This window comes from Garra rufa, chromosome 17, assembly GCF_049309525.1.
Source record: "Garra rufa chromosome 17, GarRuf1.0, whole genome shotgun sequence".
Taxonomy (NCBI): Eukaryota; Metazoa; Chordata; class Actinopteri; order Cypriniformes; family Cyprinidae; genus Garra; species Garra rufa.
The window spans coordinates 9666243-9693823 of NC_133377.1; the positions used below are offsets into that span (position 1 = coordinate 9666243).

Below are 27581 nucleotides of genomic sequence, written 5' to 3' on the forward strand. Positions count from 1 at the left end.
CCAATGCTTCATTGTTGGTGGGGATACACACAGTCTATGTGTGGTCTGCTTGAGCGTAGAGCACGCACAGTCAGCCCTCGAAAAGGCTGACTGTCCACAGTGTGAGCGTAAAAAACTTCCACTGCGGGTGCTCCGTTCTCGGAAGGCTCTCTTCGAGGAGGGAGCCTTCGCTAGCGTTTCTCGCGGGTCTGGCCCCGCTTCCGCCGAGGCGGAGCGGTAGCTGCACTCGTGGGGACCGCAGCTCGATCTACTAGAGGGACGGGAGACGGGTGTTTAAAAAATACCCTATCTCCTCTCCTACCTGGTGGACCGGTAAACCTCCTACTGGATTAGGAAGCCCGCAATGCGGTTACTTCCTTCCAGGAAGGGTTTCTACATATCTTCCTCCGAGGAGGTTGATGTGAAGAACGTTGTCAAAAGTATTCAACCGCCCCCCCTGATCGCCTCAGTAGGATGAGCTGGTGGTTGTGCTGACTAATGCATTAGCTGAATAAGAAATATGAGCCGCAGAAAAGCAAACGCTATGTTTTCTGCGGACTAAGTCAGCACTTCCAAAACGGAGTTTTCTGTCCTTCCCCAATTTGCACACTGAACTGTCTAGATCAAAGGAAAAAAAAAAAAACTAGAAATAAAAGATGATGCCGCGGGTTGGACAGACGCTAATCAGCTATCTGTCGCCCAGTCTGGCATCATCCTTGAAAGCTCCGTCTTTGCTCTCCAGGCCGCCTAATAAAACTTCAGGCTTGATGAGCAAATATACACGTGTCGGGGTTCCTGACGGGAAAAAATTAAACCCCAGCCGTGTACCAGCTCCCTACATAAGAGGCTCATAATAGGAGCATTGCAGCCCGTTTTCCTCCGGTGACACCGAGAGGGCGGGTTTAGCAACACTCCTGACCGGGGGCTTCAAAGACTGAGCCTGACCTGAGGGTCGTGCTTTGGTCTAAGAGGTCTTTGGCTAAACAGCCCCTCTCGAGGGGGCTTGCATTGTCAAGCCTTCTCGGGCTCTCAGGAGATCTGTCAGCTAACCCTGCCAGTGTTACAGGGCGCGGCAGTCTCCCGCGAACACCATTCTCTAGCTGTTCTGCCCGGAAACGTAGCGGCCCTGGAGAGTTCGCAACCCCCGCGGGGGTCTTCAGAGGACCTAGCTCAGGAGCTTCCTGCCAGCTCGCTGTTACAGGTCTCCGAATTAGTTCCTCAAATAAATCCAGACACCAGTCTCGAGAGGCTGGTTCCTTTAGTAAACTTTCTGGCAGCGTGGAAACTACTGCCAAATGTTTCTATGTGGGTCCTGCGTACTGTAGAGAAAGGTTACGCTATTCAGTTCGGCGCCCAGCCGCCACCTTTCAGCGGGGTATTTCAAACCTTAGTAAGCCCCGAGCAGGGTCTGGTAATGGAACAGGAAGTAGAAACTCTTCTGAGGAAGGAGGCCATCGAGGTGGTCCCTCCTCAAGACAGGGAATCCGGGTTCTACAGCCGGTACTTCATTGTTCCGAAGAAGGATGGGGGGCTTCGGCCCATCTTAGATCTCAGGCTTCTAAACCGCTCAGTCAGGAAACTGAAGTTCAGAATGCTTACAGTCAAGCAGGTCGTGTCACCAGGACTGGTTTGTCACGATAGATCTAAAAGACGCGTATTTCCACGTCTCCATCCTTCTTCAACACAGGAGGTTTCTCAGGTTCGCTCTCAGGGGCGAAGCTTACCAATACAGAGTACTTCCTCTCGGCCTAGCTCTCTCACCCCGCACCTCCACGAAGTGTGCGGATGCTGTGCTGGCTCCTTTTGCGACTCCAGGGCATCCGCATACTCAGCTACTGGCTGATCCTAGCCAGTTCGGAGCAGTTAGCGGTTCAACATCGAGATGTTGTTCTCGTTCACATGAAAAAGTTGGGGCTGAGACTCAACGCCAAGAAGGCGTGGTGTGGGATTCGACCACGATGCAGGCACGAATGTCTCCTGCTCGGATCGATTCCATACTTACTGCAGTAAATGCGGTCAAGCTAGGCCAGTCACTCACTGTCAAACAGTTCCAAGTACTGTTAGGTCTTATGGCAGCCGCTTCCAACGTAATACCTTTTGAACTGCTGCACATGAGGCCACTACAGTGGTGGCTCAGGACCAGGGGGTTCTCCCCGAGGGGAAACCCGTTCCGCAAGATCAAGGTCACGCGGCGCTGCCTATGTGCCTTGGCCATGTGGAAGGAACCCTGGTTCCTCTCTCAGGGTCCGGTATTGGGGGCTCCCTGTCGCCGCGTCTCGCTAGCGACAGAAGCCTCACTCACCAGATGGGGGGCGGTCATGAGTGGCCGCTCAACCCAAGGCCTGCGGAGCGATCATCATCTCTCCTAGCACATAAATTGCCTAGACACTCCAGGCCCTGAAGTGTTTCCTTCCAGACCTGAGAAACCGTCAAGTGCTGGTCCATATAGACAGCACTACGGTGGTTTATTACATAAACCATCAAGGAGGTCTCCGCTCACGCCCCTTGTACAAGCTGGCGTACCGGATACTCCTTTGGTCTCAAGGAAAACTTCTCTCCCTGAGAGCAGTCCATATTCTTGGACATCTGAATTGAGAGCAGACGTCCTGTCGAGGCAGGGGCCGAGGCCCGGGGAATGGATGCTTCACCTGGAGGTGGTGAAGCAGATCTGGAGAGTGTTTGGCCAGGCTCAGGTGGACCTCTTTGCAACTCGAGAGATATCGCAAGGTCCCCTCTGGTACTCTCTAGTACCTCCAGCTCCTGCGGGACTGGACGCTATGGTACAGACGTGGCCGAGGCCTCGTCCGTACGCCCTTCCCCGTTCGCTCTGCTCCCGGGAGTTCTGGAATAAGTGTGACCCCTGAGGGGGCGCATCTCATAGAGGCCAGTCTCTCAACCGAGGTTGCTGAGACCATCCCTCACTCCAGAGCTCCCTCTATGAGGAAACCCTATGACCTAAGAGGAAGTGGTCTACTGCATGGTGTACCAACACCAGTTTGACCCAGTTCACTGCCCGTTCGGTACAGTACTGGAGTCTCTGCAGTCTCACCATCCGCGGGGCTAACCCACTCCACCACAAAGGTCTGTTAGTGGGTAGAGTCCCCTTGGTCATGCATTTTCCTCCACGGTCGGGAAATCAATGCTTCATCAGGAAGTAATGAAGCATGGAGAATTCTGATCCAGACTCAGTGGGACCTCTGGCGACTCAACAGATATCGCAATGTTCTCTCTGGTTCTCCTTAGTGCCTCCAGGTCCGCCCGGACTGGACGCCATAATACAGACGTGGCCGAGGCTTCATCTGTACATATTTTCCCGATCGCTCTGCGCCAGGAGTTCTGGAAAGAGCACGCCGGTACGGCTAGTCCGAGCATGGAAAAAAGAGAGTCTTGGACCTCCCCTCTCAGGCTGGGGGCGCGATCTGCTACCCCCACATGGAGAGGTGGAGAGTTATGGGTATGGCCCCTGGGGGGGCGCAACTCATAGACTCTGGTCTCTCAACCGAGGTTGTTGAGACCCTGCTCCAATCCAGAGCTCCCTCTACGAGGAAACCTTAAGTGGAACCGGTCTGCTTTAGGGTGTCACGAACACCGTCTAGACCTAGTTACTGCCCGTTGGTACAGTACTAAAGTCCCTGCAAACTCACCTGTCCACAAAACCAGCTCACTCCACCCTGAGGGTGTTCGTGGCGGCTTATTGGCCTACCACGCCCCTTGTGGTGGCTCGTCGGTATGGTTTCCTCGGTGGTGCACTCAGGTTGAGACCCCGAGGGGTCTCAAGCCTCTATTACCTCCACTCTTGGAGTGCGACCTATGGGAAGTATATCTGTCCAGTGTGAGCACTGGGCACATACGGCCACAAAAGAAAGCATGTGGCACGATCAGAGCTATCAGTAGATGGATCACGGATGCCATTTCTACTACTCCCAAGTCCTCTGGTCTCCCAGCTCCATGGGGAGTCAAGACTCACTCCTACTGAGGCTGTCTGCCTCTAAAAAGCTCTGATGGCAGGTGTCCTTAGAACCAGGACATCTGCAGTGCTGCGGGTTGGTCCTCGCCTCTGACATTACGTCAGATTCTATGAACTCGACCTCAGAGCCGCTCCAGGCTCCGCTGTCCTCTCGACTTAGCGAGTCTAGGTCCAAGAGAGTCAGCCACCTCCCTAGCCAGGAGGAGACTTCTCAAGGCGCATTCTTTCTGCGGAAAGAAGAGAAGTCGTTCTTCGCCACGATGCTCCTCGTGTGCCTGAGGGCCGAGGAGTGTCCCTGCATCCTCGTGAGCCCGAGGGCCGAGGATCAGACTGCCCTACTTTGTTCTCGTGTGCCCGAGGGCCGAGAACCATACAGCCCTCTTGTCCGCGGAATGCTAGACAATGGCTTAATTCCCCTCGTGTTCTGGCGCAAGAAGCTACCAGACCGAGTGTATTTCGGTCCCTCTGGTTCTGGCCTTTCCCAGACCAAGGACTAAGACTCCTCGTCTGCCTGAGGGCCGAGGAGTGCCTCCTGCGCTGGCTGGGCAACCAGGCAGAGGCCCACTGCTATCCTCGTGCGCCTGAGGGCTGAGGATTTTACAGCCCTCTTGTCCGTGGAATACTAGACAATGGCTTATTCTACTCGTGTCCTGGCAGGAATACCAGGCCGAGTTACAACAGTGTCTTAGCAGGTAAGTATTCTAGACGCTGTCTCCTTCATGGTCTGGCAGGAAACCAGACGAAGGACTAGACTCCTCGTGTGCCCGAGGGCCGAGGAGTACCTCTCGCACTGGCTGGCGAACCAGGCAGAGGTCCACTTGTTCTCGTGTGCCTGAGGGCCGAGAACCATACAGCCCTCTTGTCCGCGGAATGCTAGACAATGGCTTAATTCCCCTCGTGTTCTGGCGGAGGATGCTACCAGACCGAGTGTATTTCGGTCCCTCTGGTTTCTGGCCTTTCCCAGACCAAGGACTAAGACTCCTCGTCTGCCTGAGGGCCGAGGAGTGCCTCATGCGCTGGCTGGCTACCAGGCAGAGGCCCCTACTGTCTTCCCCGTGTGCCCGAGGGCCGGGGATTGCAGTGCCCTCTTGTCCGCGTAATGCTAGACAATGGCTTATTCCCTCGCGTCCTGGCGTAGCTCCAGGCCGAGCCTTGGATCCCTCTTGTTCTGGCTGAACGCCCAGACAAAGGATCACCCTCTCCTCGTGTGCCTGCGGGCCGAGGAGCACTCTTGAGGTCGAGTTCATTGTCCTCGTGGGTCTGCGGACCGAGGACTACCTTACACCATCTGTCCGCGGAATGCTAGACAGTGGTCATTGCGGTCCCTCTTGTTCTGGCTACTCCCAGACAAAGGACTAAGACTCCTCGTGTGCCTGAGGGCCGAGTACCACCTCTCGTTCTGGCTGGCGACCAGACAGAGGAAGACTACCATTCCTCGTGTGCCCGAGGGCCGAGGATTACAGGGCCTTCTGGTCCGCGGAATGCTAGACAAGGGCTCTCTCTTTTCCACCCTGGTTGAGCAGACACTGCGCAGGGCTTGGAAATTATGGGGGCGTTGGTAGTCTCGTTCCCCATAGCGTTCCATGACGCGGCTCGAGTTCCCGGAAGGGAACGTCTCGGGTTACATATGTAACCTTAGTTCCCTGAGGGAACGAGACGCCGCGTCACGGACCATAATTCCCGCATCCTGCGGCGCTCGCTTCATTCCTAAAAGAGCTGCCGCCGGCTTCAAACGCACGCGCTTTATACTTCCTGGTCGATGACGTCACCGCGCCTGTGACGCCACCCCCGTCGTTCATTGGTTGTAGACATGATTCAAAGTGCTGCCCGCCAATGGCGTTCTCCATAGCGTTCCATGACGCGGCGTCTCGTTCCCTCAGGGAACTAGGGTTACATACGTAACCTGAGACGTTTTTACATTTTCTGAAGAAAATATGAGTAGTGCTTAACCAAGCAACTCCTTTTCGATGTTGCTGGGATACTGATGCAATTGCTAGGACATTGCTGGGTGAGTTCTGCTTAATATTTTACTGGCCTACAGTAACACAAACCACTGATATTCTGATTCCTACACTCTTAAAAATAAGGGTGCTTTAAAAGTTTCTTCACAGCGATGTCATAGAAGAATTTTTGGTTTCACAAAGAACCATTCAGAGCCAGTCAAAGGTTCTTTAAAGAATCATCTCTGTCTAATCTTTCTATAATCTGAAGAACCTTCTTTTTATGGAACCATTTAAACAAAAAAGGGTTCTTCTATGGCACTGTGAAGCACCTTTATTTTTAAGAGTGTAAATGTTCCTGCAACATCTGTTTAAGTGAGGATCTTTCTTTAAAATTTGATCTGCAAATTTAATTTCCACATCCACAAAGGTTCACAAGGTTCTCTCAAGAGTTCCAATATTAAATACTTATTTTGTGTTTAGCTGTGCGCTGAAGGAGTTATTGGTCTGTTGGGTGTTGCTGTGCTCCATGAATGGATATGTAGTAGGGAGAGAGGCCTGGACGATTGAATTTGTCTGTGGTAAATATGGTGAGATTGGATTTATGCATAGCAGGTCATCGGAGGGAGAGGGAGACAATGAGAGAGAGAAGATAATGGAGATTTCAGGCAGATAAATAGTAGTGTGAAGAAGGAGATGGAGCAGAAAGGTGAGGGGCGTTAGGAGTGTTGGAACAGGCGAAAAAGAGGAACGGGCAATTTGAAAAGCTTGACGGCATTTGCGTTTAAATTGGGGACATATTGAGTCCAAACAGCAGAGGGGGGAATCACCCAGTCACAAACAATACAAATAGGATTCTGGGATGCCGGCAGTATGAGGTTATTCTGCTGTGAACTTCTGGACTTCCCCTCAATTGCATATCAGTGATTGAATATGCAATAATGCATCTCACAGCGGCAGAGGATCCCACTGTTTTTCATTGAGAGAGCGTGAATAGTCATTATGTCCACAGATTCAGTCTTTCGCAAGTACTATGTGTTGTTATAATGGCTGTTTTAATGGAAAAACTGTAAACACAAGAATAAGAAACACCATGTGCATGTAGCTCATAACTGATACAGCGTTATCCTTCAATACAAATAGATTTTGTTCTTTTTTATATCCTTTGTTTGTTAGTTATTTCTTTTTTGTTGCTTCTTTTTTAGTTTATTTGTGCAGTGCTTATGCACAGATACTATTATATACACCCTACTTAATTTTCCTTCTATGTCCTTCATTTGTTTTGTTTGCTTTTGCATTTATTCTTATTTTTGATCAATTAGTTTGCTCTTTCTGATATTTCTAATATGTTTGTTTTTGCATTAGCCCTTATTTTCCCTTGATTTGTTTGTTTTTTATAATATTTGTTTGCTATTTGTTTTATTTGTTTGTCCTTTTTTAATATTTGTTTGTTTTTTAGTTTGCTAGTAGTTTAGTAGTTAGTAGTAGTTTAGTAGTTCTTATTCTTATTTTCCCTTTGTTTGTTCTTTATAATATTTGTTTGTTATTTTGTTTGTTTTTGCATTAGTTCTTATTTTTGCCTTGATTTATTTGTTCTTTATAATATTTGTTTGCAATTTTTTTATTTGTTTGTTCTTTTTAAATAGTTTTTCATTAGTTTTTTCATTAGTGTGTTCTTTACAATATTAGTTGTTTTTTGTTTCTTTTGTTTGTTCTTTATAATATTTGTTTGTTCTTTTGATGGTTTTCCTTAACTTCTTGTTTTCCCTCCATTTGTTTGTTCTTTATAATATTTGTTTATTATTTTTTTGTTTTTGCATTACTTCTTATTTTCCCTTCATTTGTTTATTCTGTATAACATTTGTTCATTCTTTTGATGGTTTTCCTTAGGTCTTGTTTCCCTCCATGTGTTTCTTTTTTATAATATTTGTTTATTCTTTTGTTTGTTTTTGCATTACTTTTTATTTTCCCTTCATTTGTTTGTTCTTTATATTATCGTTTTTTTCCTTGTGTTTGTTTTTGTATTAGTTTTTATTTTCATTTCACTTGTTCATTTGTTTGTACTTGTGTTTGTTTTTGCATTAGTTCTTATTTTCCCTCCATTTGTTTGCTCTTTATAATATTTGTTTGTTCTTTTGTTTGTTTTTGTATTAGTTCTTATTTTACGTTTCAGTTGCTTGTTTTTTATATTTGTTTGTACTTTTGTTTGTTTTTGCATTACTTCTTATTTTCTCTTCATTTGTTTGTTCCTTACAATATTTGTTTGCTTTCATATTAGTTTTTTCTTTTCTTTTCATTTGTTTGTTTTATATATTTGCTTGTACTTTTGTTTGTTTTTGCTTTACTTCGTATTTTCCCTGCATTTGTTTGTTCTCTATAATATCTGGTTGTTCTTTTGTTTGTTTTTGCATTGGTTCTTATTTTTGTTTAATTTGTTTGTTTTTTATATTTATTTGTTCTTTTGTTTGTTTTTGCATTAGTTATTTTCCCTTTATTTGTTTGTTCTTTATAATATTTGTTTGTTGTTTTGTTTTTGCATCAGTTCTTATTTTCCCTTTATTTGTTTGTTCTTTATAATATTTGTTTGTTCTTTTGTTTTTGCATCAGTTCTTATTTTCCCTTTATTTGTTTGTTCTTTTGTTTTTGCGTTAGTTCTTATTTTCCTTGCATTTGTTTGTTCTTTATAATATTCGTTTACATGTCTGTTTATTCTTTTTATTCCTTTTGCATAGTTTTCATTTCCCTTCCATTTGTTTGTTATTTATAATATTAGTTTGTTCTTTGGTTTTTATATTAGTTCTTATTTTCTTTCCATTTGTTTGTTCTTTATAATATTTGTTTGTTCTTTTGTTTATTTTTGCATTACTTCTTATTTTTGTTTAATTTTTTTTTAATTTGTGTTCTTGTTTCTTTTTGCATTAGTTATTTCCCTTCATTTGTTTGTTCTTTGGTTTTTGCATTAGTTCTTATTTTCTTTCCATTTGTTTATCCTTTCTAATATTTGTTCTTTGATTTGTTTATTTAGTTTATTATTTTCCATTCATTTGACTGTTCTAATATTTGTTTATATATTTGTTTTCTTTTTTTGTTTTTGCAGTAGTTCTTATTGTTCTGTTATTTGTTTGTTCTTTATAACATTTGTTTGTTCTTTTCGTTTGTTTTTGCATTAGTTCTAGTTTTAATTTTTGTTTTTTATAACGTTTGTTTGTTCTTTTGTTTGTTTTGCATAAATTCTTATGTTACCTTTATTTGTTTGTTCTTAATATATTTTTTTGTTTCATTTGTTCGTTTTTATAATATTTGCTCTTTTGTTTGTTTTGGATTAGTTATTTTCTTTCATTTTTTGTTCTTTTTAATATGTATTTGTTCTTTTGTTTGTTTTTTCATTAGTTCTTATTTTCCTTTCATGTTGTTTGTTCTTTCTAATAATTGTTTACATGTCTGTTTATTCTTTTGTTTGTTTTTGCATTTGTTTTTATTTTCCTTTCATCATATTTACAACATTAGTTATAACATTAGTCGTTCAAACAATCATTTGTTTGCTTCTTCAAATTTTTGTTTATATGTTGCACTCACTCTTATTCTTATTATTCTTTCTCGGTAGAAATCATCCCCAGGGGTCCGTTCTTCGTACCTCGCTTACTACATCCAAGATCAAATGACACATCCAAGATCAAATCATCGCGCTAACTATGAGCTCGCTATTCCGGTTCTCCGAACGCACCTGTTGTTGATGATTAGTATAGCTGGATGAAGTTATTTGAGATCACTGGGTGGCTTAAAAGGGGGTACGTATCGATAGTAGAAACATTGATGGGCAACGCTTTGATTGGTCGGCGAACATGACGAAGGAGCACGCTCAGTATTTTTCTGCAGCAGAGCAAGAACTCTTGATTGAGGGATTTCAGGAGTTTCAGAGTTTATTTAAAACGCAAGGGAACACTGCAAAGGCTGGAAAAGCAAGGAGAGAGGGCTGGCAAAAAGTAGTGAACACATTAAATGCGTTAATGCTGCCCATGTTACATGTTTTTTCCTTGATATGTTATTTTATTTATATTTTTATTTTTTTATACACTACCGTTCAAAAGTTTGGGGTCAGTAAGACTTGTAATAGTCTTTAAAGAAGTCTCTTATACTCATCAAGGCTGCATTTATTTGATTAAAAATACAGAAAAAACAGTAATATTGCAAAATGTTTTTACAATATAAAATAATGTTTTTTTTTTTTTATTATTATTTTAACATACTTTAAAATAGAATTTATTCCTGTGATGAAAGGCTGAATTTTTATCAGCTGTTACTCCAGTCTTAAGTGTCACATGATCCTTCAGAAATCATTCTAATATGCTGATTTATTATTAGAATGATCAATGTTGGATAATATCAACAGTTGTGCTGCCAAATATTTTTTGGAACCTGTGATATATATATAAAAAATTTTAAATTTAATTTAAATTTAAATTATTTATTATTAATTTTTAATAATTTTTTAATTATTAACTTAATACATCCTTGGTGAATAAAAGTATTAATTTCTTAAAAAAACAAACAAAAAAACAATAAAAATGTACTGACCCCAAACTTTTGAACGGTAGTATATATATATATATATATATATATATATACTTTCTTGCAAGATACTTTTTTTTCCCCACGTGAGTCAGTCCGCGTCAGTCGTGCTCTTTAACCAATCAGATGTGACTTCGCCATTTCAACCAATCATAACCCGCCAGGAGCGCAGCCTAAATCCTGTTTACATGAAATAAACCTGCTCCAGAGCAGGTTTAAGCTTGCGCACCTGTTGCTATGACAGCAAGTCCCGGATGAGCTTCGAAGAACCGAGCGATCCAAGATCACGCAAAATCGTCAACAATCAAATCCAGCTAACTTAGTTAGCGAGGTACGAAGAACGGACCCCTGGACTGTGGGGCCTACACCTTAACCTGCCCCTCACAGGAAAACTACTGGCAAATTTTACGTTTTCATAAAACACCATGTTTACATTGTAGTATGTCTTTATACACATCAGTGTCCTTATAAACAATTTACACCAGAGCGCGCACACACAAACACACAAAACATTATGTTCTGGTTGTTGGTGAAACCTACTGTTCATGAGCCAAGATTAGGTATTTTTTGACAGAAGAATGGCTGAAGCTTTCACAGTAGCCTAGACACTCAACAGAGAGAGTTTTATTTTGCCTTGTCAAGCTTTTAAATGATGGATTAATGTAATTGTTAGTGTTTTCAAGTAAAAGTTTTCTAAACCTTCTTTGATCTTTTTGTATATTCATTCTTTCCTTTTTTGTTTGTCTGTTTGTTTATAACAGAGCTTTTCGGGCTCAGATCCTGCAGAGTTTAGTTCTGACTCTAATCCAACACACCTGCTTGTAATTTTCTAATGATCCTGAAGACCTCAATTTGACCATCTTCAGATGTGGAGCTGACATGCGCCAAGTTTGTTCTTTCGTTTTGTTTGTTTATTTCTTCTTGCATTTCCTTTCTTTTATTTGTTTGTTTAGTTTTTCATTTTTCTATTCCATTTCAACATGCTTATGTAAAACAAACACACTGATACAAACACACATTGACACATCAACCACATGCTTCACAAAATACATACAGCAGTCCTTGTGTATGTGTGGGCTTAGGATCGATTTGTTGTTATGTATCGCATTATCACACACACGAAAAAGACCGTGTTGTGCAAGCTAACTGAGGGTCTAAACTGAGGCACAGTTTACCTCTAAAGCCTATTGCCTTTCTAAATGCCTTCCTCTAATCATTGAGACGAACGGCTCTGTGATTTGAGTGTGACTTGATTGTGGGTGTTGGACCTTGTTGTAAAGACGGGTTAGATTGCCAATTGGCAGTGTGTGCTGTACTTAGACGGGTGCTGTTTGGACCCTTAAGGCGATATTGAACACAAGCTGCAGAGCAAACTAAACACAGCTTATTAATGAGCTCAGGCAGACAAAAGAGAGAAAGAGACAGGCTGGAGAAACGACAGACATTTCTTTTTCCCCATTAGTGTCCTGTTTGTTTTTTTAAACAAACTCACTCTTCGCCAGAAATCTCATTTTGGAGCTGAATGAGACACCTGCGATCTAAAGATAAAGACACCTGGAGGAGCAAAGCATCTCCTTGCGGCTTAGTTGCTAATAATCTCCAAGTTGATCAAAGCAGAGGCACTGAATATTGACTCAAGTGGCAAGAACCGAAAAAAAAACCCATCCATTTCATAAGACATTTAATGAGCAGTTCAGCTGAGCAGCGTTCAAACTAAATGTCCAAACACAGCATGCTTGGATACTTGTGCTGATCTATTTTGCAGAGGAACCCGTTGAAACATGAGTAATGGAGTTTCCATTCAGCAGTTTTTGCTGTGAATCATGGGCTGTTACACCTAACAGGAGAATAATACACAGCGGCTGTAACATTACTAATCACAGCTGTAAGATTAAAGAGAATTGTGTTATATCCGAATGAGCGAATGTGTGGACAAGCTGTCTAGGTGACTTCTAGTCTCAGCCACAGGCATTACGCCTGTAGGCCGCCCACAGTCCATTCACTGACCATCTGATTCATACTGTATTGCTCACAGAACTAGAAAGGACTCAGTGTGGCAAGTTCTAATCTGATTGGTTGATGTTACCCAAATCTGGGTACACACTTTTTATCAGACTACCTGGAAAAATGTTACAAGGTACTGGGTTGATAAAATTTACTCCTCTTTTGAGGAGTAAATACATCGCTGAAATTAAATAATCACTGGATTAGTTACTTCATACATTTAGACTGGGATTTAACAGGATTGCTGATTTATTATGAATATTGCTTTTACACTTATTTCCACATAAAGTGTCTCCTCAAAATATATATATAAATTGCATCTACTCTTCATGTGTTAAATGCAAATCTAACGTAATACCAGGCAATACAATTTTGTGTTGAACACTGTCCTCACTCTATATGGCAATTAGTGTCCTCATAAATGAACAAACGTCTGATTTATTTGATCAGTAAATACCCCCGAAGTTAATGGAAAGGTTAATGGCATTAAATCTCATTAACTGACACTTAACTAGATATAACTAGATATTAAACAAAACAAAGCACAAAACAAAAAGAAAATCAAAATTAAAAGACAAAAGGCAAAAATTAAAATTAAAAAACAACAAACAAACAAACAAACAAACAAGCAAATAAAGCACAGCAAAACAGAATGTAAATCAAATCAAAGCACAGTAAAATAAATCAAAACATTAAGCAAAAAAATAAAAAATAAAAACAAAGCAAAACATAAAAACAAAACAAACAAAACAAACAAACAAACAAACACACAAAACAGTAAATCAAAGCATAGCAAAGCAAAACAAATCAAAACACAGAACAAAGCAAAAAGCAAAGCAAAACAAAGCAATACACAAATAAACATAAAAAGCAAATAAAAAAGAAAAAACAATACATAAATCAAATCAAATCCCAGAAAAGCAAAGCAAAATATAAAGCAAAAAAAAAAACAAGTCAAGAAACAATAAAGCAAAACACAAAAACAAAGCAAAAAACACAAACAAAAAAGCAAATCAAAGCACAGCAAAGCAAAACAAATCAAATCAAAACACAAAACATAAAGCAAAACAAAGAAAAACAAAACAAAAAAAGCAAATCAAAACATAATGCAAAAAAAAAAAAAAAAAAAAAAAGCCAGAAACAACCAAACAAAGGCAAATCAAAGCACAGGGGTCCGTTCTTCGTACCTCGTTTACTACATCCAAGATCAAATGACACATCCAAGATCAAATCATCGTGCTAACTATGAGCTCGCTATTCCGGTTCTCCGAACGCACCTGTTGTTGATGATTAGTGTAGCTGGATGAAGTTATTTGAGATCACTGGGTGGCTTAAAAGGGGCTACGTATCGATAGTAGAAACATTGATCGGCAACTCTTTGATTGGTCGGCGAACATGTCGAAGGAGACAAATTAACTTGTAAGTTTATATTATATTATATTATATTATATAATATAATATTATATTATATTATATTATATTATATTATATTATATTATATTATATTATATTATATTATATTTGCTCTTCCCTTTTTTTGGGTGCTGTTATAAACAAACAAACAGATTATTTCAGAGTCTCTTTTCAAGAGACTAAAATTATATTATTTTAAAGGGAATTATATTATATTACAGGGAAGAGAAAAGGGAATCCTCTTTCACATTAGAGTCACAACAGGACCCACTAGAATATAGGAACAAGTAAAAATGAAATATAAGAATATTCTACAGAATGGTAATATTTATCACTTATTGCTTTTAGTCTCTTGAAAAGAGACTCTGAAAAAATCTGTTTGTTTGTTTATAACAGCAACCAAGAAAAGGGCAGAGCAAAAAAAGATAGGTGGTGGTCCTACACCCCCTCATACCCCGGCAGAGGAGCTGGCCCTAGGGTTGAATGCCACTAGACCCATTGTTGAGGGCATCCCTGGGGGCAGCTCTTCCTTAGACCAGCAGCACCTTCATAACTGGTAAATGAGCTTATAATTCTATTTGTACAATGTAAAATATTTGGTTGTTGCCTTAATTAAAATGCTTTTTGTACTTTAACATTTATTTATTTATTTATTTATTTTTTGTGTGTGTGTAGTTTTGCATAACACTCCATGACTTTTAACTGTTCCCACTGTGTGACTGAAGTATGCACAGTAAATTGGGATTATAATATATATATATATATATATATATATATATATATATATATATATATATATAATTTGCTTACTCTGAAGTTCAATACTGCCTATTGGTATAAATAATAAAAAAAAAAAGTGTGTGTGTGGGCAGTACCACATCCCTTTGTAACACCATTTTGTTTCCATTGCACAGGAAAGTGAAGCAACCCTGTCAGATGACTGTGGTTTGGAGGAAGTACCTGTAAGTGCATGCATAATTTGGCCTGAATTTGTATCTACTTGTGTACTTCTATTTCTGACTGCGGTGTGAGTTGCAGGCGAGGCCTGATACAGAGGTGGACAGTCTTGTAATTAATTTTACTTCCTTTATGACATGTATTGACCATTAAATGTTGTCTCTACAAATGAAACAGGGTGACAACCATTTGCTCTATAAGAGAAGTCTCCAGCAAAAAATAGAGTATACTGAGCTAAAGAAACAAAAGCTTCTAGGTAAATCCACCTTCGCTTTTATAGCCGTGGTCTCTCATCTTGATTCCACAAAGTAATTTACTATTACTACTCTAAAATATAAATTAAATGTGAAATAAACAAATGAAATATAATGATCATTAGTACATTTTTCTTTTTTAGAAAATGACCTGTATGTATCTGTATGAAATCAATAAGAGAATCAAATACTGCATTATCTTTAGTTACACTGATAATATTTATTTATGGAAAAACAGTGTTACACAAACTTTTTTTTTTAATAAATTACCCTGCATCACATATATGTGCGGTCATCTTTGACTTAGTATAATTGTATAGTATATTTGACTTAATATAATTGTACAAATTAATTGGGCAAATATCGCTGTTGCTTTCGTATAAATGAAGCGGACATAACTGAGTGGCCGCGATCTAATCCTGTTTTACAACGCTTACGGATCTGTTGCTATGACAGCAAGTCCCGGATGAGCGTCGAAGAACCGAATGATCCAAGATCACTCTTTGATTGGTCGGCGAACATGACGAAGGAGCGCAAAAGAAAACAAAGAAGTGTTTGTGGAGTGTGAATGAAACTGAAAAAGTGGTAAGATTACACATTTGTCAAAATAGTCTCTTCCTGCTCAGATTTAGCTGCAGCAAATTTTTTGGTGTATCCCAGACCTTTTGTCATCCAACCCAAAACCTGGCTATGTTAGAATACAGATGACTTAAAGCAGAACTGACCATGGTATGTGCGATTCCACATTTTCTTATTGATGACGTCCCCTGGGGGCCTCACACCCGACCGATCCAGAGTCTCGTTCAGAGCATGAGAATACAGCATGACTCCATCGTGGAATGAGCCAGAAATCAGATTCATCTGGAAGAGAGGAAGCGTACAAATTACATACTAGCATTAAATCTCTAAATAACTGGGGTTCAAATGTGATTACTTTGATTAGATTACAAGCTCTCTAGAGATCACAGTGATAGTATGGTTGAAGAAAACAGCGTCACAAGAATGTAATGCAATGACCCACATGAGACTGTGTGCTAAGAAAAATGGCTACGTTCCTAATGCTGACTCGACTCACCTCTGCTTCACTGTGTAATATCACACATTCCACCTAAATATGTTGAAATACATTCTGTTTCTAAGGCTCAGTATTTATTTGAGAATGGAAATACATTTCTTTCTATCTAAATGATAATAAATTAATACTTAGAACTACAAGTGCACAATACGCAAATAAATCATCTGAATTGGAAATCATCTGATAATGCAAATACATTTATTTTTACCTAAATGATAATAAATTAATACTTAGAACTAAAAGCGCAGAAAACACAAATAAATCATCTGAATTCCGTCATATTTATTAAATAAAATGTTTTTGTGCTTGCATGAAGCCTGAAAGATGTCTTTGTCACAACAAAGGAGTTCATTTCATAATTTTGTTAGTTCATAAAAACCATATATTGCAAATACATAAATATCATGTTTTCTGTTAAGCTCAGCGTGTCTTATGCACATCTGCTATGCTCACGCTCACAGTCTGATTGCTGTAACCTGTTAATATAGGCAAAGAAATTAACAAGCAGCGCTAACATAGGCAGTGTGAATTAGGCGTGATGAAGACCTGAGAGGTCGAATTTTGAGTTGTTGAATGAAATGTCACAATATCAGCAGAGATGGGAAGTAACAAAGTTTTTAGTGCATATTTACTTAATAGAATCAGTTTGAAATAACTTTCTTTTGTGATCTGACATGGTTTGATATCAGAGAATGAGGCAGAAATCATGCTTTTGTAGCATAGAGTGTTTTCACAACATGTCATCAAATCAAATCAAAGCACAGCAAAGCAACAAAAAGAAAATCAAAGCACAGCAGAGCAAAACAAATCAAAACATATAACACAAAACAAAAACAAGAAACAATAAAGCAAAACACAAAACAAAGCCAAAAAACAAACAAAAAAGCAAATCAAATCAAAACACAAAACATAAAGCAAAAAAACTTAAAAAAAAAAACTAAGAAAAACATAAAGCAAAAAAACATAAAGCAAAAAAAAAAACAATTCAAGAAACAATAAAGCAAAACAAAGCAAAGCAAAACAAACAAACAAAAAGGCAAATCAAAGCACAGCAAAAAACAAAGAAAAACAAAACATCAAAGCACAGCAAAGCAAAAAAACAAACAAACATAAAACATCAAAGCATGACAAAGCAAAACAGATCAAAACATAAATAAAAAAAACAAGTCAAGAAACAAAAATCTAATAAAAACATAACAAAACAAGCAAAAACAAAACAAAAAACACCCCAAAGTAATCAAAACAGCAAAGCAAAACAAACCAAAACACAAACCAAAATGAAGAAGCTAGAGATTACGGTTTATAAAGTTTTAAATATGAATATTTTTCTTACACAAACGCATCGATTCACTTCAGAAGGCCTTTATTAACCCCTGGAGCTGTGTGGAGTACTTTTTATTATGTATGGATGCACAAATTTTTAACACCCATTCACTGTCATTATAAAGCTTGGAAGAGCCAGGAATTTTGTTTATATAACTCTAGTTGGAATGTCTCTCTTTAGTGAATGTGAGTATGACAGTTAGTGGGAAGCTAGAGATTATGGTTTATAAAGTTTTAAATATGGATATTTTTTCTTACACAAACACATCGATTATCTTCAGAAGGCCTTTTTTAACCCACTGGGGCTGTGTGGAGTACTTTTATGATGGATGGAAGCATCTTTTTTGGGTTTCAAAATCTCAACAGCCATTCACTGCCATTATGAAGCTTGGAAGAGTCAGGACATTTTTTTTTAATATAACTCAGATTGTATTCGTCTGAAAGAAGAAAGTCATATACACCTAGGATGGCTTGAGAATGAGTAAACCATGGGGTAATTTTCATTTTGGGGTAAACTATGCCTTTAACAAATTACTGTGACAGATTTTAATCATAATATTTTGATATTTTATAATAAAACCTTTTGAAGAGTTGTATAGATGTAAACAAGTGTAAATTATGCTTGCACTCTAATTTGCTTTCTGTTTACATTTCAATAAAATGTAGAGTATAACTCACCTCAATTTTGTCATCTTTAAAGCATCATAATAAGTTGTTTCCAAGGACAAGAGACTGGATACATGCATTAGCTAAAAGAGTACAGCTATGTTTTTAGTACTGATAAACGACACAAGACTAGATTCAAACCCTGCATCCCTGTGACCCCAACCTCTGTTACATATCAGCAACAGGTGCACCAACTTCCCACAACTCTGAGAACACAAACACACACACGAGAGAGAGAGAGAGCGGCACAACCAAGGTCACTAAATTACATTATGGTATGCTTTATTACCCCTACATGACGTGCAGCCATGATTACAACCACTCAACATGTGTGAGAAACTGAGCTGAACAGCTTCTATACCGCCGTTTCCCAGCAGTCTTTGGGGACGCGAGTTTCACTGGGTAAACATGTACATATATCAGCTGCTGTGATGTTGGTATGTGAACATGTGCATGAGAGACGGCTCTGAAAGCTCAGACTGACATGTGATTATTCAGACTGTGGGTCTGCTGCTCTGCCATTAATCTCCGCTCTGTTTGAATAAGAACCTGATACAACAGCTGCCAGCTACAATCGAAACATTTAACTTTTTACAATATACGTCTACAACTCGAATATTTGACAACAAATTCTTCTAACATGATTTAAATATCCAGGGCATCTTAAAACCTGATCTTGAATAACTAATTTGGCTAAATTTAGGCAAGGGAAAGATGCATTTCCGGCCAAAAATCTGTCCACCTTACAAACCATCCATCCACCCAATGCCACTTCCGTTAAACAGTATGTATAATTTAAAGGGAAACCAGACAGGATCCAAAATGAACGGAAGATTAGATTAGTTTTATTTAAAATCTAAAATCTAAAATCTAGTCAAAGTTAAGCAACTAGTCTAAATATACCTGTCACTCTGAGGTAAAGCAGTTCACAGGTACAAGTTAGTGGCACACAGCCAGATGGTTTGCTGGCAAACTCTGAGCTCCGCTGTAGCGTAATGAAACGGAGTGAAAATGCTTTAAAAAGCCAAAGGAGGCAGAGAGATGTACAAAAGTGTGGTTGTCATAGCAACTATAGACAGAGCGTGGAATCATCGATACAGAACATCTGTGGGTGATGGCGGATTGGGAGATTACTGGAGGAGAGAAGGAGATCGCTACTGTCCTGAGAGAAAGAGAAGAGCGCAATGAAATGCAAATTTTGAGTAAAATGTTGAATGGACTGAGAGAGTGGGAGACCAAAAAGAAAAAAAGGAACAGGTTGAGAGACATACTGAAAAAAACATTGTGGAGACAAAATAAAGGATTGAAAGCAATTACAGATTCAGACTGAGGGAGATGCAGAAAGAGAGAGAGAGAGCAAAAGCATATTTACATGTGCTAAAAGACTATGAGCCACAAACATACCCTGATAAAACAACAACAGCAGTTGTCTGGGTGTTTCTATGCAGTTGCTAGGGTGTTGCTATATAGTTACTAAGGTGTTCTGGGTAATTGCTATGGTGTTGTGGCATAGCAGTTGCCAGGGTGTTGCTATGTAGCTGCTAGGGTGTGCTGGGTGGTTGCTAGGTGTTTCTATGCAGTCGCTGGGGTGCTGTAGGTGGTTGCCTGGGGTTTGATGCATAGCAGTTTCTAGGGTGTTGCTATGCAGTTCCTAGGGTGTTCTGGGTGGTTGTCCGGGGATTGACATATAGCAGTTTCCAGAGTGTTGCTATGCAGTTGCTAGATTGTTCTGGGTGGTTGATGGGTGTTGCTATGCAGCTGCTAGGGTGTTCTGGGTGGTTGTCCAGGGATTGACATATAGCCATTTCCAGGGTGTTGCTATGCAGTTGCTAGAGAGTTCTGGGTGGTTGCTGGGTGTTTCTATGCAGTTGCTAGGGTGTTCTGAGTGGTTACCTGGGGATTGACACATATCAGTTGCCAGAGTGTTGCTATGCAGTTGCTAGGGTGTCCTGGGTGGTCATCTGGGGATTGACGCATAGCAGTTGCCAGGGTGTTGCTATGCAGTTGCTAGAGTGTTCTGAGTGGTTGCCTGGGGATTGCTGCATAGCAGTTGTTAGGGTGTTATGTGTGGTTGCTTGGGTGTTGCTATGTAGTTGCTAGGGTGTTTTGGGTGTTTCCTATGGTTTGATGCATAGCAGTTTCCAGGGTCTTTATGTTCCTGTGCTGTTGCTAGCGTATAATTGGTGGTCGCATGTGGATTGAGGCATATCAGCTGCTAGAGTGTTTTGGGTGTTGCTATGCAGTTGCTAGGGTGTTCTGGGTGTTGCTATGCAATTGCTAGGGTGTTTTGGGTGGTTGCCTGGAGATTGCTGCATAGCAGTTGTTAGGATGTTGCTATGCAGTTGCAAGGATATTCTGGGTGGTTGCCTGGGTCTTTCACCCTACCAAGTTGCTAGGGTGTGCTGAGTGGTTGCCTTGGGATTGCTGCATAACAGTTGTTAGGGTGTTATGTGTGGTTGCCTGGGTGTTTCTATGCAGTTTCTAGGGTGTTTTAGGTGGCCTGTGTGTTTCTTTGCAGTTGCGAGAGTAGGGCTGGGCGATTTGGCCTAAAATCAAAATCTCGATTAATTGAACATTTTAACTCGATTACGATTAATGAACGATTATTTTATTTATTAATAAAATTATATTTTATTATATTTATATAATATTTATTTTTTTGCCCTGATAGTTCACTGACAAGTAGGGATGCACCGAAATGAAAATTCTTGGCCGAAACCGAAAAAGAGGAAACCAAGGCCGAAAACCGAAACACCGAAAGAATTATGCCAATTATTAGTACCATTCCATTTATGGCTATGACTGTGTACTAATCTTACTAGAATCAAGGCATTGCAATTGCATACATTAATATTAAAGTTTCAAAGAATAAATCAATTATATTAATTTAAACAATTATTATCAATCAAGTATTTTATTACTTGACATATACATATATTTTACTGCCTTTGTTTAAATTGTTTAATCGTTTAAATTTTTATAACATCTTCTGGATCCATCACATCATAGACTGTAAAAAAATTCACATTTACAAGTCTACGCGTTTCTCTTCCAGCAGGAGGCGCTGTCAGACTGGTATACAAAGCAGCGCAACAAATGACTTTGAAACGTGCAGCGCTCAGATTTATTCAATGGATAGCCTTTTGAAGTTTCATCATTTCTTGTCTTTCAGTCCCCACATTTAACACCTGAAATCATAATTAAGACTTTCTTAACCCCTAATAACACTGCAGTTTTCAATTAAAATTAAGAGCTTTATTTCAAGAACCGATTTTCTGAAACAAACCTTGCACAATATACGTTTCTTTTTATACGTTTCCTACCATATTCAGAGCACAAGGAAAATATTAGGGGACTAAATTAATATCAGCATATGAAGTATAATTGTCTCTCGTTGTCTCTGAGAGAATGCACGTCAGATGCTGAAAATCAGTTTTTACTTTCATTTTAACATTGCGCAGTTTTCACGTTGCTTGTGTGATCTCCATTGGCTCACCTCCATGGTTTAAAACATAAATATTAATAAAAATACAGTATGAAAAGACATATCTTTAAAATATTTTGACGTAACACTAACGTAAAGCTAATGTTTTTCACTCACTGAAAGCTACATCTGTCTCGATCTCTGCTCTTATCACTGCACGCACGACTGCAGACACAACCCCTCTAGAAATTTCGGCAAATCGCTATCCATGGGTCTTTCTCAGATATACTGAAAAACGTCCACACCGCAGACGTGTTGCTTCACATAGATATATATACATAGATGCCTCATTAGCGACTGTTTCTATGGGCCGTTATACGTAAGCCATCCGCCATTTCACTGCGGTCTACTTGACGTCATTCACCCATAGATCTCATAGGGCAAATTCCAAATGGAAGTGCGCATCCCTACGCCCTACTCCCTCCGAAGGGCAGATCCCTTTGAAGTGAGTTCTTTTAAGGGAGTAGGGCATTTCTGTCTCTTTTAACCGTTTGGAACTCCCTTGGCGAAGTGAATGACTGACGAAATGTTACCTTGACAACGCTGCGCAAACGTGATCACTAACGGAAATCACTTCCGTGAAGTGACCATGGAATGTTCCCTTCGTTAACGGCCTTCTGGAAGGGCCCTTCGTGAAGGGATTAAGTTGCTCACTTTCGTTTGGAACGTCCCTACAAATGGCGTCCCCTTCTAGAAGTGCCCTTGAAGGGCGCAAAATAGCCGTTTGGAATTCGCCCATAGTAATCACTGAAAATTTGAAAAGCCACAGTCCTGCACAGCCGTTGGTCTGCGAACCTACAGTATGGTGAATGACGTCAAGTGGACCGTTCCAAAATGGCGGACGCATCCACGTGCTTGGAGCGGTCCAATGCGGCATCTATGTATATATATCTATGTTGCTTCAGACAAGCACGTGCAGGCTGCGGTTTCTGTTTGTGTCAACATACTGTTTCGGCCGTGTTGTTTCGGTGATAAAAGTCTTTCAGCCGAAAACCGAAAATGCACTTTCAAAGTAGAAAATAAGCACTGTCTTCTAAACGAAATTACTCTTGTATATCCTGTAAATTTTTTAAGCTCTCCATGGACATGTCGGCGGAATAACGTAATGTAACGGAGCGGGGTCACGTGACTCCAAACGCGGTACTGTTTTTAAAGGGAAAGTAATCGAAATAATCGACCTGGAAACATTTGATCGATTATAGGTTCTGAATGTCGATTTCGATTATTTTTCGATTAATCGCCCAGCCCTATGCGAGAGTGTTCTGGGTGGATGCCTGGGGATTGATGCATAGCAGTTTCCACAGTGTTCAGGCCTAGGTGTTGCTTGTTTAATCTAGGCTTTTACTGCATAGCATTTGCCAGAGTGTTCTGGGTGATTAAAAGGGTGTTACTATGTGGTTGTTACTGTGTTGCTATACAGTTGCTAGGGTGTTCTGGGTGTTGTTATGCAGTTTCTAGGGTGTTCTGGGTGTTGCTAGATTAATCTGGGTGGTTATTGCATAGCGGTTGTCAGGGTGTTCTGGGTGATTGCAAGGGTGTTACTATGCGCTTGCCAGGGTGTTTTGGGTATTGCTATGCAGTTTCTATGGTGTTCTTGGAGGTTGCCTGTGAACTGACAAATAGCAGTTGCCAGGATGTTGCTATGCAGTTGCTAGAGTATTCTACGTGGTTGCCTGGGTGTTGCTATGCAGTTGCTAGAGTGTTCTGTGTGTTTGCCTGGGCGTTTCTATGAAGTTGCTAGGGTATTCCGTGTGGTTGCCTGGGTGTTGCTTTGAAGTTGCTAGGGTGTTCTCTGTGCTTGCCTGGGAATTGCTGGATAGCAGTTTCCAGGGTGTTGCTATTATGGTGTTCTGGTTTGTTTGCCTTGGTGTTCTGATGCATATTCCATGGTGTTCAGGATGACTGCCTAGGTGTTGCTTGATTAATCTGGGCAGTTACTGCTTAGTGACTGTCAGGGTGTTCTGGGTGATTGCAAGGGTGTTACTATGCGGTTGACAGGGTGTTGCTGTACAGTTGCTAAGGTGTTCTTGCTGGTTGTCTGGGTACAGATTTTAAATTGCAATGGGTTTTCTATGTGGTTGTTTACATCCACCCCATTTTTTGTATAATATTCTGGTCTCTATATGGCTCAATTCCCTCGTTTTATGTGACTATGGAATGTTTTGCATGTTTTATCACCATCTGACTGAATACTTATGGTTACAAGAGATAGCAGCCTCATCAAGAAATACTAATGACACACTTTTTTACGAGCAGCAAGACATTTGTAATTTGTCCTTCATTATCCATAATTCCTAATTCAACAGTTTCTGCAAGATCTTGTTGTTCCCACCATGTGACGTCTCTACATGGGAAAGCTCATTGTAGATTAAATCCCCTAAAAAGGAAGTAGCTTTTGCCACACCTATCTCCATTTGTGTTGTTTTTTTCTGTGCACAGTTACATACATCACAGTGAAATGGGCCATACAATCAGACAGCAGTGCCATAGGCAGTGCCTAACAATGCTTTGGATTAGAGAAAGTATTTATGGAGAAATTAGGCCTACCATGGTGAAATGGGAAGAGAAACTTGAGACACTCTGAAAAAGTATATAGTTCAGTAAAGAAAGTACAAGGAGAGAGAGAGGGAGAGAGAGAGAGAGAGAGAGAGAGAGAGAGAGAGAGAGAGAGAAAGAGAGAGAGAGAGAGAAAGAATGTGTTTGGATGTAATAATATGATGGCAGTGAAAGGAACAACTAATTGGAGAGACAGACGTGTGAGCTGTGGGCAGAGGGAACCTTCCAAATGAGCTCACTACCCTGGGGAAATGGATGGATGCATCAGGCTAACAGACTAGAACAACAGATGACAGAAAAGTGAGAAAGGTTGCAGGCACCTTATTAGACTTCAGCAAATAATTTGACTGTGCACAGAGCGAACAGCATATCTCATTTAATAGTTATCTATGGAAACACAGCTGCAACTCTTTCCAGGCACTGCTAATAAGTCTTGGCTATGTTGTTTGCAGTACGCACACAGGCAGGGTGGTAAATCTGCATGTGGGAATATTTGTTACTAAAGGCTGGAATACACTACATAACATGGAAATTTCTTTTAGATTAATACTATGATTTCATCTAGGCGGAGGAGATCAAACATGTTTGATATTTTGAGCCGATTTATTGTTTTTATTTGTCATGTGTCTCCTAGCAACAAAGCAACTTCTGTGCGAGTTGGTGTGTTTAGATTGACTTGAAAGTATGAAATCGTGTGATCCTCAGTCATTAATAAAAATAAATGAGTGAAATATAAGTGTCCATTAAGGCTGGAAGTAAAAAAACATCTTATATTTAGGTGTGCAGAATTATTAGGCATGTTGTTGTTTTTTTTTAGTTAAAATGAGCAAAAAGAAAAAAAGATTTAACTCTAACTGAAAGTCAAAATGTATTAAATTCCCATGAGAAGGATGCAATACTAGAATTTGCAAAATTGAATGAATTTTCCCCCATATTTAATAACATCAAAATAGCATGTAAATCTGACAGCCCTACTTAAAATATTCCAAAATATTTTAGATTGCATGGAAAACAGAAGATTGTTCTTTCTGTTAAACTTCTCCTTTTTGTATTCCCTGAAAGGAAGTTATGAGTTTCAGACAAAAGGGTGAAAAAAAATCACATACATAATAATAATATGTCAAATAAAAAATAAATCAATAAATATATGCTTAACTGAATTATCACTAAATGACCCAGAAACGTAAATATCCATCCAAAGAACCTATTATGTAGCATGAAACTACTTGATAAATCTTCACAGAGCCGTATAACGAACTCAAGAGCCCTGCACACCTAAAAGAAGATTATTTTTCAAATCCAAGGTACTAGAAAGAACCTTTAAAGAATGCTTATTTCTAAGAGTTCAAGGGGAGCAGAAAATCTCACAGCTGACAGCGAACACATGGATCTGGCAAGGACCACCATTATTACTAGAGAAGATCAAATCCGAATCCATTCCTAGAGAAGGTCATTAGTAGGTGTGTTGTATAAAAACACTCAATAGGTTGTAGTTCAGCTTCAGGGTGAGCAGGCGGCTCATTCAGGGCACATGTCTTCACCAGCCCTGAGCTGATCTGGAGCTAACAGACCCCTCTGTGGTGACAGACTCGTATGAGGAGACCTGCAGCTAAGGGTAATTACCACTCTTCCCCACTGTCAGCGAAAGGTTACTCATGCCGCACACATGCACTGGGGCTTTTTTTCTGGGCGAGTACCGGGTGACATTTACTGTCGAAGCACAAACAAGCCGAGCAGGCAACTTCAATCATCTCTGACTAAGAACAACCACCATCTCTGGGGTTCTACCCCTAAACCTCTGCAGAACCTAAATATAAAGCTCCCCTCCTGTGAGGCTTTGATTAGATGAAGATCTTCTGCAAGGGAATATTCTGCCAGGAATAAAAACACAAAAAGGCAAATTAATTAAAGAGGTCATGATGTGAGAAATCAAAACTGCCTTGATCTTTTGGCATATACAGTGCCTTGCAAAAGTATTCATACCCCTTCATTTTTGTGACATTTTTTGTGACATTTTTGTTTTGTGTAAAATCTGGAGGGAGGAGGAACGGGGGAAGGTGAATCAGGGGGAGGGATGGTGGGCCAGGCCCGTGCAGCGCAGTCCCCGCCGCGCCAGCAACAGATATTGCAGCCGCCTCAGCGCCAGGAACAGGACGCGCAGCCGCCTCAGCGCCAGGAACAGATTTTGTTTTGTTTTGTAGGGAGTGTAGATTGATGTGGGAAAAACATAATTTAAAGTAGTTTAAAATATGGCAGCAAAATAACAAAATATGGCAGCAAAATAACAAAATAACAAAATAACAAAATTGTCATGATCGGGGCTGTGGATTTTCCCTCAGCCACATGAGGTCGTTGTTCTGACACTGCACTCCCTTGATTGTTTCACCTGTCCTTGTCATTAGCACTGATCACCCACATCTGTTCACAATTATTATCTGGACTATAAGAGATCCCACTACTCACTCCGCATTCATGTCTGCAATGTCTTGTGTTTTTGATGTTCTTTTGTGTTCCTGAATTCCCTGGCTTTAGATTGTGTTCTTGATCTTGTTTATTTTGTGTTCTAGTTATTAGTTTGTGCCGTGTTGTCCTTTTTGTTTGTTTAGTTTGTTTTCTTGTCATTAAAAATCATTTTCACCTGCATTTGGACCCAGACCTCCTTTGTTGAAACGTGACAGCGTCCTGTTCCTGGCGCTGAGGCGGCTGCGCGTCCTGTTCCTGGCGCTGAGGCGGCTGCGCGTCCTGTTCCTGGCGCTGAGGCGGCTGCGCGTCCTGTTCCTGGCGCTGAGGCGGCTGCGCGTCCTGTCCCTGACGCTGAGGCGGCTGCGCGTCCTGTCCCTGACGCTGAGGCGGCTGCGCGTCCTGTTCCTGGCGCTGAGGCGGCTGCGCGTCCTGTTCCTGGCGCTGAGGCGGCTGCGCGTCCTGTCCCTGACGCTGAGGCGGCTGCGCGTCCTGTTCCTGGCGCTGAGGCGGCTGCGCGTCCTGTTCCTGGCGCTGAGGCGGCTGCGCGTCCTGTCCCTGACGCTGAGGCGGCTGCGCGTCCTGTCCCTGACGCTGAGGCGGCTGCGCGTCCTGTTCCTGACGCTGAGGCGGCTGCGCGTCCTGTCCCTGACGCTGAGGCGGCTGCGCGTCCTGTTCCTGGCGCTGAGGCGGCTGCGCGTCCTGTCCCTGACGCTGAGGCGGCTGCGCGTCCTGTCCCTGACGCTGAGGCGGCTGCGCGTCCTGTTCCTGGCGCTGAGGCGGCTGCGCGTCCTGTTCCTGGCGCTGAGGCGGCTGCGCGTCCTGTCCCTGACGCTGAGGCGGCTGCGCGTCCTGTCCCTGACGCTGAGGCGGCTGCGCGTCCTGTCCCTGACGCTGAGGCGGCTGCGCGTCCTGTCCCTGACGCTGAGGCGGC

General features: G+C 41.1%; 1 protein-coding gene across 1 annotated transcript in view; it reads right to left on the reverse strand.

Annotated features, from left to right (window-relative positions):
* The window catches only part of npr1a (natriuretic peptide receptor 1a), a 174574-nt gene that overhangs the window by 77235 nt on the left and 69758 nt on the right, over positions 1 to 27581 (reverse strand). The window contains exon 5 of the mRNA XM_073822471.1: positions 15809 to 15944. Within this exon, the coding sequence (XP_073678572.1) occupies positions 15809 to 15944 (136 nt within the window). The remainder of the gene's footprint in view (positions 1 to 15808; positions 15945 to 27581) is intronic.